Raw genomic sequence first — 18,394 nt, 5'->3', positions numbered from 1 at the left:
TTGAATTCCAAGATAATCGGATAAGGAAATGTAGGTAAGCAAACACAGGTAGACCTTGAAGAACAGAAAAAAATAGCATAGAGTTCCATCCTTGATTCAATCGCTTCATTAATACGTTTTATAGATATTTATCGTAAATATGGAACAAAACTGTATGATCCATTAGTACTGTTATTTGGAAACACATCAGGGTAGGTAGGCCAGGGTGCCACGACCGGTTACATGTACTGTTACAGGTTACAGTATATCATAGGCTAGATCTACTCGTATGTATTGTCGCTTTGGTGAAACCTTATCTAACCACATTATTGTTGTCATCTTGCCATATCATATGCATTTGCAATGAAACCAACACAAATTACTTTATTGTAACGAACAACGCAGTGTTGGACAGTGTCGACGAAACTGTCAATATTGCGATATCATCGGAACGTGTGTGTAAAAAATTCATTACCCAACATTGTAAAATCAACACCATGCGCATGATCAAAGGGATATGGTAGATCATGTTAACAATGTAACTTTACCACACTTGTTTTTACACAGGTATGTGCATATGCCCAAATTAATATATTGATACATGTACATGTTTCCCAATCGTACGATCGATTTAGTACTGAAAACAGTTTAGGATGAGGATGAGTATCTTTAAATTTATATACGGGCGGCTTTACCCTGATTACTTATTCGATCCCCTGATTAATTATTCGATTTCATGATTACTTATTCGATTCCCTGATTACATGTTCGATTCCCAATTACTTAAAAACATTATAAGTGGTTCAAAATGTATTAGTAGGTATTCTTATGAACTGTTTGATATTTTGATTCAATACTATACGGTTAAGACGGTTTTTTATGACTGCAAGGAATATCACAAGAAAAAAAGATGTTGATGCATCTCCTCATCCAGATTGTGTCTTATATAGACCTCCTGACAGATTGTCTATATAGGGTGGCTGAGCTTTGGATATCCGAAACAGAACAAGCCGACATTCAGGACAAAGTTATCTCTTCCCTGATCAGGGCTTTGCGAGCGCTGGCTTCATTACAGTGGCCCTTCTCAACGCACTTGCACCCGCGAGCCTATCGAACGAGCTGTTCGCCACTAAATCCAATTTTGCGATTTTGTTTAGCAATTATGTCCTCACCAACCTATTTTAGATATTAAAAGATAGAGAGAGACATGTTAATAAAAACGTGAGAGGTCATTCAACCCCCTATTTCCACTTCAAACACGCCCTGTTTATGGAATAACAGCATATTCATAAGTACATATTTATTCTGATAATAGTGCCAGAACAAGTGACGGGAGACACCATATCGGATGCGCGTCCTAGCACTAGCTGCCGTTCACGATGACATATTTATTGTCGTGCAAGGGCTAACGGGAGCGATTGCCATTCCAAGCAAGCCTCAGGTGTCATTGCTCTCCAATATCTTGTTGGCTAGGCGTTGTTCTGTTTTAAAAATCCTGCCGTTCCAGTTTGCTGACTTCATCTTCTCTGGGTCCACTCTTTTTGGGAGGACTCTTTCTTCTGTTAAGAAGGGATTGAAGGATTACTTGATCGCTTCAGTCCTACTTTGAAGAGAATGCAGACAGTGAAGGCCAGTTCCTCGGAGGTATCAGCGCGAACTAAGAAGAAGGCTAATTTCAACTCCCGAGTCTGCTCTGCAGCCGAAGTGGAGGCCTTACTTCAAGGGCAACAATGGGAATGATCCCTTTTGGAGATATGAAGAAGGGTTCCTGACTCCCATTTCTTGGTCATTCAAGACAAAGGGTCTGTTCTGGAAGATAACGCTGCTCCATTCTCAAATTATGGTCCTTTTGCAGATTAGGCTTCGCGATAGGAAAGGATTCTCCAACCTTAGAGGGTTTCGATCTTCCTCCTCCCGAACTGACTGTAGGAGGGCGTCTATCTGCATTCCTTCTGGAGTGGAGGAAAATCACAGAGAACTTTTGTGCCTTGTTTGTAGGTAATAAAGGGTTGGGCATTCCCCTATTGGGGGATCCTTCCAGGTGACAAAGCCTATTTTTTCCTCCTCCAGGGATCCAGATAATTCACTTTTAGAAACTAAAGAGCGCAGCTGAGAATATACCTGTGGAGGACTGCACAAACAGCTGCTTCTATTCAAGAATATTTCTGGTCTGCAAGAAGTCCGGAGCTAGACGTTCAATCATATATCTGTGTGACTTCAACGTTGATTCTCCTAACTTCAAAACGGAGACTCCATCCGTCGGCATAGCTTTAATGTGGGCCACTTCAGTAGAAGCCTACTTCCAAAATTGTCATCAAGAGGTCAGCACAACAAGCCGTCATGTCATACGCACTTATACTGAAAAATCATGTACTTATGCTTTTAAATACTTGTATAGTGGATCTATATCCTATAATAAGTCAATAAGTCAAATCAACTCAGATTTATACAAAGATCATATGATTGACATTGGATCTTGTATTTGTGGCAGCTCTGTTAAGGATGTTTGTTACTTCTTTCAATTTTGGCCTAGAATCATAATTAAAAGATGACTTTTAATTGACTCTCTGTCTGTCCTACAAGAAGATATCTAACTAAATCTTTAGTTGAATCAAAACCTAAATGTTTAGGTATATTAACTTGCTTACAAGGGGGAGTAATCATCATATTTATGATCTAAATTCTGCAAATACAATGTGTGCATATATCCAGTCATACATTAAATCAACTAGACCTTAGAGCTTTAAGCAACTTTTAAGTAAAATTGTTATATGTTTTAATTCAACTGCATAGTTACTATATCTATTCCGACATTTCCCTTTGCTGTAACCTATATTATGATGGGGCGTAGCCTAGAGACTGGCGAAATCATTAATGTAACGAACAAACCAATATTAATTTCTTTTCCTTTTTGGATTGAAAGTAAAAATGAATATACATGTATATAATATATATATATAATGATTTACTCCATTAGTGTTGCTCATGATCTGTATATTTGTGGCTGGGTAGGCACTAAGTGCTAAAACACTATGGACATTTTAGTGCTGCCTGCTAGCTGTTTACCCATGAATGTCGGGAGTGAGAGTGACATCGAGGGATTAAGTTAAGAGTCAAAATCCAGTGTAACTAAAATCAAATTAAGCGAATATTGATAACTGACCAATAAATACCGTTATCATTAAGTGTTTAATAGAACAGAAAGTCATGTATGTTATTCATAGCTATATGTAATTTCTTCTGTAGTATGTGTGCATCATTATCTATTAGTGTGTTTTTTCAGCAACATGCATGATTTGTGTCAATTCTAAAAAACGATTAAACGCTATTTTGGAAATTCAATCCAGTGCAAAGTGTTTTTAAAATATGCTTGTACCTACAAGCATGCGATCAATAAAATATTTTGAAACATTGAAGAAGTCGTCACATAAATTCCACCGTTATACTTGCAACGGGAAAGTATTCCACTTCCGGGTCATGCCGCCTTCTTTGGTTTCACCAAACTGCTGCAGGTTGTAGTGAGGTTTCTGCACTCGAAGAAAAGTATATTTCGACGATTCTCTAATGCTCAACCTGTTTGAACAGAACACCCATCTTGTCCTGAAACAGTCCGAGGTCTGCTCTTCTCAGGCGTTTGTCTTCCTTGGAAACCATTTCAAAATGATGATTCAGAGTTGTCAGTGCTTTAAACAAATCTCACAAACATATTGATAGTATGCACGGTCTATCATGTCCGGGTCTGCTCCTTTTTTCAACATGAGCCTTCCTCTCTGCTTGTCATAGTGCTCATTGACAGTTCCTGATGGTTCTCTGTTGATCTAAGAGAACTCTTAATTGTCATAAAATATCTACATTTCTGATAACACCATTACATTTTTCTCTCCTGATTAAGTTATATCCTTTAGATATGATGTAAAATGTATAATGCATATTGATGATTTAAATATTATCAGCACACTTCTGTTTATACATTTTTCTACAAATTAGTCTTTGTTATGTTGTTTCAATCCCAAACGAGATGTCTGAGATATCAGTCAAGTAGTAGAGATTAAACGAAAACAAAAACTGTGTGACACAATATGTAACATGGATGGAAGGATGCAAAAATTAACAAGAGGCCCATGGGCCTTAACGGTCATCTGACTCATTACACAAAACAACAAAGTCACAGTATAAAGTATTGGTTAACGATTAATATAAACAATACAAGGAACTCCTTAGTTGAATATGTAAGTTTCTGAAATAGGTAAATGTCATTTGCTGAACAATCTTGGTAGCCCTTCATCCATATATGTATATGGTTGTAACCCATTCACGGATTAATATAAGGAGGACTCAGATCTTAAAGCCAAATTTCAGCAAAGCTTCCATTTTGGACATCCGCCGTACTATCGCTATGGGTCTTAGCTCGGTCCTTTATAAAATATCATTGTCCGCACCTAAAGTTCCCCCTTCTGAATCAATTAAACCCCTATAGACCAATTTTCCTTGAGATTGGAGACTGAAACCTGAAAACAGGAAGTGAACCAGCGGCCATCTTGGAATACCAAAATCTTTACGAAAATGTTTGCATGTTGTTCGGCATCAATTTAAACCCCTATAGACCAATTTTCATTGTGAATGGAGACTGAAACCTGAAAACAGGAAGTGGACCAGCTAAAATTAAGAAAATTTGCCCTTTTGGGGCCCCACCCCTCAGCCCTTAGGGGTCAGATCTATCTCATTTACATAAAATATGATTGTCCTTCCCAAATGATGTTTCACACCAAATATGGATGAAATTCATCCAAGAATGAAGGAGGAGTAGGATTTAAAAGCTTAAATTAAGAAAATTTCCCCTTTTAGGGCCCCGCCCCTCTGCCCCTAGTGGTCGGACCTATCTCATTTATATAAAATATGAGTGTCCATCCCAAATGATGTTTCACACCAAATATGGATGAAATCCATCGAAGGATGAAGGAGGAGTAGGATTTTGAAGCTAAGATTAAGAAAATTTCCCCATTTGGGGCCCCACCCCTCAGCCCCTAGGGGTCGGACCAGGCTCATTTATATAAAATATGATGGTCCTTCCCCAATGATATTATACACCAAATATAGATGAAATTCATTCAAGGATGAAGGAGAAGTAGGATTTTAAAGCTAAAATTAAGAAAATTTGCCCTTTTTTGGGCCCCATCCCACAGCCCCTAGGGGTCGGACCAGGCTCATTTATATAATATATGATTGTCCTTCCCCAATGATGTTTCACACCAAATATGGATGAAATTTATCCAAGGATGAAAGAGGAGTAGAATTTTAAAGCTAAAATTAAGAAAATTTCCCCTTTTGGGGCCCGCCCCTCTGCCCCTAGGGGTCGGACGTATCTCATTTATATAAAATATTATTGTCCTTCCCCAATGATGTTTCACACCAAATATGGATGTAATTCACTCAAGGGTTAAGGAGGAGTAGGCTTTTGTATAAATAGTCTTACGCACGACGCACGACGCACGACGCACGGCGCACGGCGAACGGCGAACGGCGCACGGTCAGATGACCTAAAAAGTCAAATAAAACATTCACATTCTCGTCTGCTTTAAAACGTATGCAATGAAGACATGTTTTATCAACTTTAGTACAAATGGAAACAGGTAAATAAAAGCGCAATATATGTATACTAGTCTCCTTATATGCTGTGATGTCCATGGTGTGAACAGGTGACATAAAATGATGCAAATAGCTCACCTTATCCTTGACGGACTCTACACCTTCGGTTTCATCCATGTTGATAGGTGAAGAAGGTTTCTTTAATATCTTGATATCTGACGCTTGTGAGTGAATGCTGTCCACCTTCCAGTATTGTTCTGTATAAAAAGTACAATGTTTTACGATATTATACGTTGTTGCCATTCAAACATTCCGATGACATCTGATGACACTGCAATATTTACAGGCCTCACGTTACATTTACACCGGTTCACATGTTTATACATATATTTTCAAAGATCTACATGGGTATGTAATATTTTCCCGTAGATTAATTTTAAGAAAGAGTTTTCAACTGTTTTATAGGTATGACATACAAATGATAAAACTCACATCAAAAACTTTCTACAGTTGCTATGGCTCACTATACAACACAGGAGAGTTCTAAAACTGTAGACAACATTAAAACATCCCGTTAAGAGGGCTGACACACTCATTATCCAGGTTTAAGGAATAAAATTAATCATTTATATAGACGCCGTATTCAACAGCATAGATAACAGTATGTAAAGCAGTCGTAAAACGGTCTCAATAATAGACAAGTGAGTGTTTATCTGGTGTCTGTGTGCCTCATTTCCTTGTCCTGCTGTTTACTACAAATTTATTGCGAATTAAAACTGCTCCCACATGCAAACACCCAATATTTGTTATACAGAACAATAGCATATCAAATGTTTGAAATGTAATATACGGAAAATGGGTGTGCCGAAAGAGGATGTTAATGTAACATATATATATATAACGTCACGTACGTTTGCAGGTTATTTCAAATCTACCGTTATTTGGAAAACAAATGTTTTAAGTGAATAGGTGTGGGGAAAAATCGTTGAAATATATCATTCATTGAGATGAGCACATTTCAGAATTATATTGTTGTGGCACTGCATTCGTTTCCATGTTAAACGAAGAAATGGGTGTCGCATGCCTAAATCATTTTAGAAAAAAAAATTATAGTAAGTATAAAATGTTTTAATCTATTAAAAAAATGATTGGAGATTGACAAACGTTTCATTTTTTTTTATTTTGACCCTGAAATATTTTTGATGAATAATATGGATTTATATATCAAGAGTATAGTTTAAATGTATAAAAAATGGTTATGTAATATAATTTTAGTTTACCTACATGTATACTAGTATAGTGGGGACACATTAAAGAGAGTCTCGGATCAAACGAAGATTTTTCCGTGCAAGAGGTAACTTTCGATGATACCAGTACTTTAAAGATTTTAAACATTCTGACCCCTATGAGGATATGACTACGACATTGAATGACGGACTTCTTTCTTGTTAAATTAATCGAATACATTCGTTATCAAGTATTTTGGAGGATCCCAGACACCAATGACACTTGTACAACCCTTATTGTGTATTATCCGAGATTAATCCACACACATCATAAACAAACACCATTGAATGTTACTCTCGACAGTATCTTTATTGCGTCTCATGTACTACGCATGCGTTAATACCGTTTATCAAATAAAAGATAAACGTGTTCAATGCCAGTGAATGCTTTTTTTGTAGTTTATAGGTATCAATAGGGATATGGTGCATGCAGGTACAAGGTATCTTTAAAAGCCTAAAATACCAATCAAGCACGCCCCACCTAGAATGATGTTTGGCACATTTAAAAAAGGTAATTAAAAATATGTAATGTGTAATTTAAAAAAATGTAATAAAAAAGGGTGTAATGAACGCAATGGGATACAGACATATCCTACATGTAGCGCTAACGCGCTACATTGATTATGTCTGTATCCTATTGCTTTCATTACACCTTAAACGTTATCAAAACACTGTTCATTCTGCATTTACATAATCATTAAGCCTTTCATAGTCATAATGTTATATCGCTGTTTATTTTTAAGGGAGGGGACAAAGCCCAGAGGGAGACAGAGGAGAACATGGGCTCACCCGGCTAAGTTCTCATACCTGCTTTGCTTTACAATAGGCTGGTGGTTATTTGGCATAAAGAATTAAACGGGGTTTATGTCGTTATCGCAGGGCCCCCTCCATCTGTGGTACCATGGAGGGAGGTGTCCACCTTGTTATATTTGACCAAAGTGGGCTGGTGGTCATAATGGGTTTTAGTAAACGGATGGGGGTCTTATTTTCCAGTTCGCCCTCAGAAATTTTAACTTTGGGAGACCGGTTTCACGTGTTACCGTGGGAGACTCTGATATGCTCGGTTCTTTGGCTACCAGTTCTCCTGTGCTCTTATCATACTGCGGCCATTATTCCATAATATATTTTGTTCTTGTTGATGTAAATAAATTCAAAATTAATAAAACTGTATTTTTGGGGTATTACAGTCTGTGTAATAACAGAATATATAACAAAAGGATTTACACACTTTACTGAACCATTTCGCATACACTACAACACCTAGGGTCCTAGGGGAACCTACATATGGAATTTGAGAAAGATCCCTTAGTACTTTCTGAGAAATAGCGGTAACAAACTTTAACTATCAAAATCGCTCTTGTTGAGCGATCGGTCCCAAAATGCAATATGCACAACTAGGGTCCTAGGGGAATCTATATATAAAATTTGAGAAAGATCCCTTCAGTATTTTCTGAGAAATAGCGGTAACAAGAATTGTTAACGGACGGACGGACAAACAGACGGACGGACGACGGACCACGGATGAAAGGCGATTTGAATAGCCCACCATCTGATGATGGTGTGCTATCAGATGGTGGGCTAAAAATATGAGACAGATCCTTTCAGTACTTTCTAAGAAATAGCAGTAGCATATTTCAACTATCAAAATAAAAAATGGCGGCTTGTCGGCCATCTTGTTCACCAATCTGTCCAAAAATGCAAATGCACAACTAAGGACCTAGGGAAACCTGCACATGAAACATTAGACAGATCCCTTCATTACTTTCTGAGAAATAACAGTAACAAACTTCAATTATCAAAATCCAAGATGGCAACCTATCGGCCATCTTGTTCACCGGTCGGTCCCAAAAACAAAAATGCAATATGCAAAACTAAGGCCCTAGAAGAACATGAATATTGAATTTGAGACAGATAGCTTAAGTACTTTCTGAGAAATAGCAGTTACAAACTTTAACTATCAAAATCCAAGATGGCGGTCTGTCGGCCATCTTGTTCACTCATTGGTTCCAAAATGCTATGCACAACAAAAGGCCCTAGAGGAACCTACACGAATGGTCAACGTACACATTTATTACTATATGTACGTTAAAGATGTATGTTAAAGTAGAGAAAAGCGGTAAAATAAAAATACCACTAAAACAATACTAGCAAAGTAGCAAACTTTGAATACCTGTTATCTCCATTTTCATCTTTTGATTGTAACCTGTTATAAATATCTTCACTGACAATATGTTTTACCTTTCATTTCTTCCATGTCCCTTGCCATTGATTCCTGCTTTGCTCTCACTGCTTTCTGTTCATCTGTCACAGGAAAAGAACAAAATAAAAACGACTGTACATTAAGTTATCTTTACAGTTTAAAAATATTTTGGATTGTAGTAGTTTAACGTTGTTGGTGGAGGAAAGTCGGAGTTCCCGGAAAAAAACCCACCGACAGCGGTCAGTTCCTGGCAACTGCAATCAAATTTTCTTTATGTGAAATGCCAAAGCGGTAAAGTAAGAATACCACTAAAACATGACTAGCAAAGTTGCAAATTTTGAATCCATGTAATATCCATTTTCATTTTTTGATCTTGATTAAAGGTCGAGGTCATTCATTTATTAAAGTGCTAGCACTAGACGTCAGCATGCCACAATGTACAGGCCCGTTATCAGGTATCTAGGTATCTAATATATTGACAAGTCGTTAATACCATGTGACCTTGGCCAATGTCATTCGTTTGAACATGCTAAGTAGGTCTAAATACAAGCACAAAACTATTCTATGATGAGGTCTCAGGGCATGCTAAGAAGTCATTCAAAGATTTTAGTCTTTTTGACCCCTGTAATCTTGGATGTAGATGAAGGGAATTCATTTATATATCTTCCCTTATTAGAATTATTGAGTTTCTGGTGGTTAAATGGAAAAGATGACTGCTGGATAACCGACTCCGCACCATGTCATCAACTTACTTTAATTCTACAAAAACATTCATTTTGCACAATTAAATATTAGCGTACAACTGATTTTGAATAAGTCTAAATGCGCAACGATATGACTACCGCTACAATATATACATCTACAATGATAAACTGAATAAAGAGAATTTAGTAGATATCCTGTTCTCTGTACAAAATGCAATCATCCTTATGATTTGAGTCCATTTGCATATTTCTAACTTGAAAATGAAGCTCACAATGTCTGTAAAGGGGGTTAATAGATATATACGCTACGGCCGTCAAAAGGATATAGTGATATCAGGAATTCACGCTTCATTTTTTTACAAAACAAACAAGTTTTTTTTTAAATGAAATAAAATGGCTTCATAGCCTCACTTATCTTTTATGTATACATAGCTTTTGCATAACCATTTACATACAAAAAAGTAATTATCACATAAATCAGAAAATGCATTGTTTCCAGTGTAACTGTAATTAATCACATAATGGTAATGTTAAATACAGCAATCAATGTAATTCATATGTAATCAAGAGTACTGGCCAAGGTTATATCAAACGCATTAATTAATTTCCCTTGAATGATGAAATTGATCAAACATTAGCACCAAGTTTCATAAATTTTTATTCAAAATATGCACAGTAGACATGTACTCGTTCTATAGTATTATATCTTACTACACAAAACTCACCTTTCAGGCCCTCAACAATTGTCTCAAATTCCACTTGTTGCTCCTGAAGTCTCTGTATTAACTCCTTCTCTGTATCTGGGTCCATAGTCACATTCAGCAGGTTGTCTACTTCTCTGACATATGTATATTCCGTCAGCGTGTCCTGTTCTATTTCGGAGATACACTGACGGATGATGCCCCAGATACGACGGAAGTCTGTATTGGACAGAGATGCTCTTTTTAGGTGCCCATGAGCCTCATTCCTTTGGACCCTCAACCTGTCAATATTGGCCGCCAGTGACCGGTCTGCAGCGTCTGGTTCCCTACCCCACCCCTTTGCATGAGGTGAAATGTTGATACCCTGTAGGTTACGGACAAGGCTATAAAGGAGACTGAAGTCAAGGTCCTCAAGGGTACCAGGAAACACATTGCCAGGTGGGTACAGAATCGACAGCTGGCGGCTTTTAAGCTTCTGTCTAAGATTATGTTTTTGGCTTTTGAGAATGGCATGGAGTCCAGGCAGAGGAATGTGGGTGTCCAGAACATCTCGCAGGATATCGCTACAGACATCCAGCACAAGTCGAGACAGACGGGCAAAATTGGTGGTCTCGGTTTGAGATGGATATTTTATGTAGCCAACAGGTGTTTTCTTTCCATACAACAGAGCTAGTGTGACATGTACAGACTCATGATCAAATCTGTACACTTCCTCACCAGACCAATATTTATCCTTCCTTACCAAAAATCCCAATAGCTTATCTAAACTCTTTCTTACAAAATCTACTTGTTTATTCTCATTCCCTAGGCTAATTTGATCTTCACTCTCAACTAATTCAATGCTAAATGCTTGTGCTAACAATGTTTTGTCTACTTTGTCAACATTTGGGTCTAAATCATTTACTTTTATTTCCCCATTATTGAGGAAGAGAAACAAAATGGCACAACATTCTGGTAATTTTGACAGAGCATCTTTGAAAAAATGAAAAGGATTTTCAAAAAATTTAGCCCCTTTTTTCTGCAATTCATCAGACTTGGAGAAAAGGTGACAACATTGTGGGAATCCAATATGCAATTCACAACCTAGGATTTTTTTCATTTCTTTCTCTGTCCATGAAAAGTTTTTGGGTGTATACATTGCTAATAGTTCTTGTTTTTCTTCTTTGATATTGTACGTGTCTGAGCTCAGGTCAACAATATTTTCTTCTGTAAAAACTGTCCCTAGAGACTGTTCTGTCAAAGCATTAAATATTTCATTTCGAATGGTAATAAATAAGATATTTGTCTGGTTTTGTTTATCAACAAAAAGTGTTTCTACATGCTTCAGCCTTTTGTTCCACTCTACCTCATCTGATTTACTAATATCTTTCTGTCCGAATATGTCATCAATAATACAAACAAGATTAGAATTTGGAGCCAGTAAATCCAATTTCTTAATTTTATGAAGCTGAAGTGGTTTTCTGCACTGCTCCTCCTCTGTTAACCAGCGTAGCAGTTGGAGTGCCATAGACGTTTTTCCGTCCCCAGTGTTCCCCTTGATCACTAAAACTTTGTTCATTCTGAGCTTGTCTTGAGCATCATGGAAGGCTTTGGTTTCCAGAAATTGCTTTTCTTTTTCCGTTCTTATCCTGTTCATAGTTGTTTCTGTATAAAATAGAAAACAGTTGCTTTTGTTTATTATATGAGTATTTTCAATATTCCATTATATCTAATATTATTACTACCACTGTCGTAATGACCTCCCCTGGACTATGTCAAGAACTCGAGATGATTTAGGAAAAAAACATGACCAAATTATGTATGCATATATTTCCTTTGAAAAATTTGCAGAGGACAATGCCTAACTTCACAATGTACCGTTATTTGATTCTTTTGACGTACATTTTGTACATTAAAGGACCAAACTACCAGCACATCTGTTGTAACACACAGAGTCTTCAGTTTTTCTTTGACAAAGTCCAGGGGTGGATATATCAATATTGATAGCAACCCCTGGAATATCGAGGATGGTTCAAGTTTTGACTAGATTAACTATTAACTTTTGTTAATTACATCGATTGCGAAATCTTCTTTTTATGGCTCTGTTCAAGTGTGCAAGGTATGTAAGAGTGAGAAGATTAAGGAACAGATTGACCACCTGATCAGACAGGTAATGCGGCTTTTCACGTCCGCCGGCTAGGTGAAAGTCGAATGACCACTACACTACCCAATTACTGTTGATCACATTGACATACATTATACAGAACTTATTGTTGAGACAAGGACGTGTGTATTACTATAAAAGTCTGGGTAGTGGATATAATTATGTTGTTAACAGTGTATATCACATCCTACAACGATACACTGCCTAGTTGAGATGACTCACCTATCATTGGTTTAAGGTCGGGATGGATTTCTGTAAAAAAAAAATTAATATAAATTATAGTTGCAAAACATTCTATGTCATTCGATGTAAAGAAGGATATGTGATTTTTTCTTCTAGTCCTTTTCTTAAGAAAAAATGAATACACATAGATGTAAACTGAAACTCCACATCAATTATGCATAGCAACAATACACTTCCATTGCCACTTTTGTGGTTGGATTTGTTCTAAAATGAAGGACCATGAAGGCCCTACAAAGTTGTAGATGAAGAATATCACTTCAGTACATGATAATTCAGTAATGATTACAAAGTTTAAATGTCTAAATTCAAAATGACTGCCTATCAACCATGCTGGTTTATTATTAATCCTACAATGAATCCAACGAAAGACTACATATGAAATTTGAGACAAATACTTTTCGTAATTAATGAGTAAAAGCCTTAAAAACATCATCTATTACAATATCCTAGATGACTGCCTATATACCTAGAACAAATATCAAAAAGTTATGTTCAATATACTGTCAGCAGACAGCTACACGGTTCAATAACTACATTGACTTTTGTGTCCAATTTTTATTGTTCAATATGTAATTTGAGTTATGGTTTTTACCTTTCGTCTTGAACTCTTGATTTGCTGTCATTGTTTTCTGCTGATTTTCCACAGTATCCAGTCTGGCTGTCATCGATTTCTGTTCGATTTCCATGGTATCCTGCCTGGCTGACATAGATTTCTGTTCGGTTTCCATGGTATCCTGCCTGGCTAACATAGATTTCTGTTCGGTTTCCATGGTATCCTGCCTGGCTGACATAGATTCCTGTTCGGCTACATGTACCAAATTAAAAAAAGACATCATTAACTTTTTCTTTATGGTTTTAAATGATTGTCTAATACTACATGTATATCCATACTGACCACTTTTGTCCCTGTTCTTCAAGTGTCCAGGAATGCTACCAAGGCAATAGAAGTGCTATTTATTGCTTAGTTTAGGAAATGAAGACGTTTATATGAAAATATCAAAATTAAACCTTTTTGGTCTGCCCTTCAAGCCCCCAGAGGATCAGCCCCCAATTTGTACAATTTTGTATCACTAACCCATAAATTGCGACATGTGGTTATGAAGAATTAGATTGTTGACAGAGGGACAGATGACGGATGAAGGACGCCATGGTATCGTATTAATTCACTTGGTCCAAGGACAAAGGTGAGCTTATGCGATATCATGGCGTCCTTCGTCCGTCATCTGCCCGACCATTGATATAATTTTGTATCACTACCCCATAAGTACGACACTAGAATTTGTTTTTATTAAATTCAGACCTGTGGTTATGAAGAAGAATTTGATTGTTGACGGACGGACAACGGACGCCATGGTATCGCATAAGCTCACTTGGTCCTTGGGGCCAGGTTAGCTTACAATAAGGTAATAAACAGGACTTGATTGCATAAATATTTCCTTAATATTAACTTTCTAAGAATTATTTAAGGTAACACATCTAAGCTATGATATCCGTCTGTCGACCAAAGTGGAGCCACTATCAATGATATTTGAGACAGATCCCTTCAGATTTCTTTCTCATAAATAGCGATTATAATCTTCAGTTATCAAAATCCAAGATGGCAGTTTCTGGTAGCCTAATGGATGTACCTTTATCATTTTTGAGTACGATTTTTCCTGAAGTAGATACAAAGCAACCGGATCCGGATCCCGTTTACCATATATTGAAACTGCAATAGTTATGTCAACAGACCGGAAACGAGAACATACAGATTGATCTCCCCTTGATTGATGAAGAAGATCAACTAGTAGTGCCAAGTTTCATTAATATCTATTCATAACATTATAAGTAAGTGCTGATCACCTTGGAGTTTAATCGCAGACTTAATCGTTACATACTTTCATGCTTTTATATAGTATTTTATCTTACTGTACAAACTTACCTGGCAGGCCCTCAACAACAGCCTCAAATTCATCCCGCTGTTTTTTCAGTCTCTCTATATACTCCTTCTCTGTGTCTGGGTCCATAGTCACATTCAACAGGTTGTATACTTCTTTGACATATGTATCTCCCGACAGCACGTCTTGTTCTATTTCAAAGACACACTGACGGATGGTGCCCCAGATACGACGGAAGTCTGTATCGGACAGAGATGCTTTTGGTAGGTGTCCATAAGCCTCATTCCTTAGGACCCTCAGCCTGTCAATATTGGCCGCCAGTGACCGGTCTGTAGCGTCTGGTTCCTTACCCCACCCCTTTGTATGAGGTGAAATGTTGATACCCTGGATGTTACGGACAAGGCTGTAAAGGAGGCTAAAGTCGAGATCTTTAAGGGTACCAAGAAACACATTGCCAGGTGGGTACAGAATCGACAACTGGCGGCTTATAAGCTTCTGTCTAAGATGATGTTTTTGGCTTTTGAGAATGGCATGGAGTCCGGGTAGAGGAATGTGGGTGGCAAGAACATCTCGCAGGATATCACTACAGACATCCAGCACAAGTCGAGACAGACGGGCAAAATTGGTGGTCTCGGTTTGAGATGGGTATCTGCTGGCCATTTTATAAAGCTGTGCAGCCTTCCAGTATCACAAAGCTGTAAAAATAAAGAGGACATTTTAGATTAGAGATTGCCAGGTGACATGTCTTTTCATTTCCGATAAAATAAGTTTTGAATAGTTGCAGAATATTACGGCGAAACTGCCCTTGTTGTCTGTAAACATGCTAGTCAAATTGAACCAAGTACGTCGATATATCTAAGTGTTACATGTTACAATAATATATATAATAACATCAGGTATATTGGTCTCAGTTTCGGTATTGTTCAAAGGTCAGCTGGACATTTTTCCTTATTTGATAACCTAGCATACAAAATAGCCTATCATCAAAACAAAACAAAACAAGGACATAGTCATTCAGATCCCCCGCCAATGGAGAGCTAAATCGATTAATGCATTAATTTTATATGCTAGTAAGAGTATAGGGAAATTATTTTAAAACCCAACTGCAATTGAAGAATATTTACAAAACATACTTATGTTTTTTTTAACAAAGTGAAACCAACTTTGAAAACATTTGCTTCTTTGAAAAATACCAGAATTGATCTTAGCTTTAACAAAGTTCAGCAGCTAACAGTGCGATTTTTGATTTGTTTTAAACAGCGACGAGTTACATAGGAATTAAGTGAATGTTCATAGTAATTGAGTTTGATATATCTGAGTTTTACTGCATGCATATTAAATAAAAAGTAAAGCATAATACAAAATTAGAAGTCCTACATAAAATGTGTCTATGAAGTTTCATGGAAATATCTCTGCTGGTTTTAGAGTTGTGCTCCGGAAACGATTCTTACACAAAAATCTGCCATTTTCAGCAATGTTTCCATGGTTACAGAAAAAAAGTACAAAAAAGTGAAAACCTTAAAATAGCAAAAGGCACTACTAGACCATAAGACCAATGTGTCTATGAAGTTTCGTGGAAATATCTCTGCTGGTTTTAGAGTAATGCTCAGGAACGATCCTGGTAGAAAAAATATGATAATTTCAGCTATATTTCCATGGTTACGGAAAAAATGCAAAATATGAAAACCTAAAAATAGCAAAAGGCACTACTAGACCATAAGACCAATGTGTGTATGAAGTTTCGTGGAAATATCTCTACTGGTTTTAGAGTTATGCTCCGGAAACCATTCGTACGGACGGACGGACGGACGGACGGACGGAACCCATTTGTATATCCCCCGCCAACTTCGTTGGGCGGGGGATAATTTTTTTTTTTTTAAATTGCCAGCATGTCAGTCAAAGTATCATGTCTGTAGGTCTCTTAAATGCCGGATAAAAATTTATTTTCAAAGTTTTAACATGTTTGATACCCTAGACCTTCATTGAAGGTTAAGTTCATTTATTTGCACAAATAGGCTACGATTGGTACATGCTAAAGATCAAACACATGTATCAGGCCTCAGTTTATTGCTTAAACATGTTATTGGATTCTGTAGATTTGAATTACGTTCAACTCTTTGTATTGACCGAAACACTTTATTATACCAAAACTAGATATCGAGTTAATATCGGAGTATAATTGTTTGAATAATGTGACATTCAACAAAGCCCTTCATCCAAACTGTTTTTTGTCAGTTGTAAATATGAGGTAGTGCTTGAACATTAGTAGTGACCGAGCATTAGTAGTGACCGAGCATTAGTAGTGACAGAGCATTGGTAGGCACCGAGCATTGGTAGTGACCGAGCATTGGTAGCGACCGAGCATCGGTAGTGACCAAGCATTGGTAGTGACAGAGCATTGGTAGTGACTGAGCATTTGTAGAAACAGAGCATTGGTAGTGACTGGTCACTGGTAGTAACCGATCACTGGTAGTGACCGATCACTGGTAGTGGGCAAGCATAAGTAGTGACTGAGCATTGGTAGTGACCAAGCATTAGTAGTGATCGATCATTAGTAGTGACCAAGCTCTTGAAGTGACCAAGCATTAGTAGTGTCCAAGCATTGGTTGTGACCATGCATTCGTAGTGTCCACTCATTGGTAAATTAACTGAGAATCGGCTATGTCAGTTAATATATAATTGTGTTGCTTCATTAGCCATATACGTATCAGTGGTTTTGACCGAGTAATGGTAGTGACCTAGAATTGTAGTGATTGAGCATGCAATTACTGTTTTCGTTGTTTTCAGTAAGTTCATACATACCGAAAATTGTGTTGCTTTATTAGCTATCACTGTAACTAAAACGTATTAGATATGCTATCAGTGATTTTACATACCTGTTATTTTTATAACCTCAGTAGGACAGGTGGTAACGTAGGAGGAACTCTAAATCAACAAACACAACGGAGGAGGAAAACAGTCGGAGGAAAAATGTGTAACAGATGATCGACCAGCTATGGTCTGTCTTCTCAATCATAATGCACTTCATATATGTAGTATTTACACCATCAACATCTGAAACGATTAGAGTAAATTACATTAGACAACAATATATATGGATCTTTGGTACTTGGTAGCATTAAACATGAGGTCAAAAGGCTTAAATCTATAAACAGCTTCTTGTCTATGACTAAGATGACCCGATAATGTGACTGTTATATGCTATGGCAAGAGTCCCAATAGGCCTTAACAGTCATCTGACTGTTAATCTAATATGTAGTAGAACTGAAATACACAGTAAGTTGTATGTTTAACGATTGTAACATACTTTAACCTCTGTGACCTTGAATGAAGATCAAGGTCATTAATTTGAACAAACTTGATAGCCCTTTATCAAAGCATGCTACAGGTCAACTATTATTACCCACGGTCTTAGTTATCATACAGAGGTTGTTTAATGAGTTTAGCCTATTCGACCCCTGTGACCTTAAATGAAGGTCAAGGTCATTCATTTGAACAAACTTGGTAGCCCTTGGTCGGGACCATGTCAGAATCATTTTAAATATTTCATCTTCTTTGATAAATTACTAGTTATTAATCAAAATGAATAACTTCTAAGTATTTCATCTTCTTTGATTTGGTCAACAAATTACTAGTTATCTCCCTTTGCATATAAATATACTATGACATCCTGCT

At 37.1% G+C, this 18,394-nt stretch overlaps 1 protein-coding gene across 7 annotated transcripts in view; it reads right to left on the bottom strand.

Annotated features, from left to right (window-relative positions):
- LOC138306692 (uncharacterized) overlaps window positions 1–17,769 on the bottom strand; it is a 154,418-nt gene extending 136,649 nt beyond the window's left edge. For 5 of the 7 annotated variants that reach the window (XM_069247144.1, XM_069247146.1, XM_069247147.1 and 2 more), the window contains exons 1-7: window positions 17,596–17,769; window positions 14,764–15,414; window positions 13,435–13,647; window positions 12,822–12,851; window positions 10,481–12,100; window positions 9,090–9,152; window positions 5,704–5,822 (exon numbers count right to left, since the gene is read on the bottom strand). In XM_069247144.1, coding sequence (XP_069103245.1) covers window positions 5,704–5,822; window positions 9,090–9,152; window positions 10,481–12,100; window positions 12,822–12,851; window positions 13,435–13,647; window positions 14,764–15,379 — 2,661 coding nt within the window. In that variant the 5' untranslated portion in view covers window positions 15,380–15,414; window positions 17,596–17,769. The remainder of the gene's footprint in view (window positions 1–5,703; window positions 5,823–9,089; window positions 9,153–10,480; window positions 12,101–12,821; window positions 12,852–13,434; window positions 13,648–14,763; window positions 15,415–17,595) is intronic. The other 2 variants (XM_069247145.1, XM_069247150.1) reach the window with 1 other exon arrangement.
- Window positions 17,770–18,394: the final 625 nt, after the last annotated feature.

This window comes from Argopecten irradians, chromosome 13 (assembly GCF_041381155.1).
Source record: "Argopecten irradians isolate NY chromosome 13, Ai_NY, whole genome shotgun sequence".
Lineage (NCBI taxonomy): Eukaryota > Metazoa > Mollusca > Bivalvia > Pectinida > Pectinidae > Argopecten > Argopecten irradians.
This window is presented reverse-complemented; position numbering and strand designations above follow the sequence as displayed.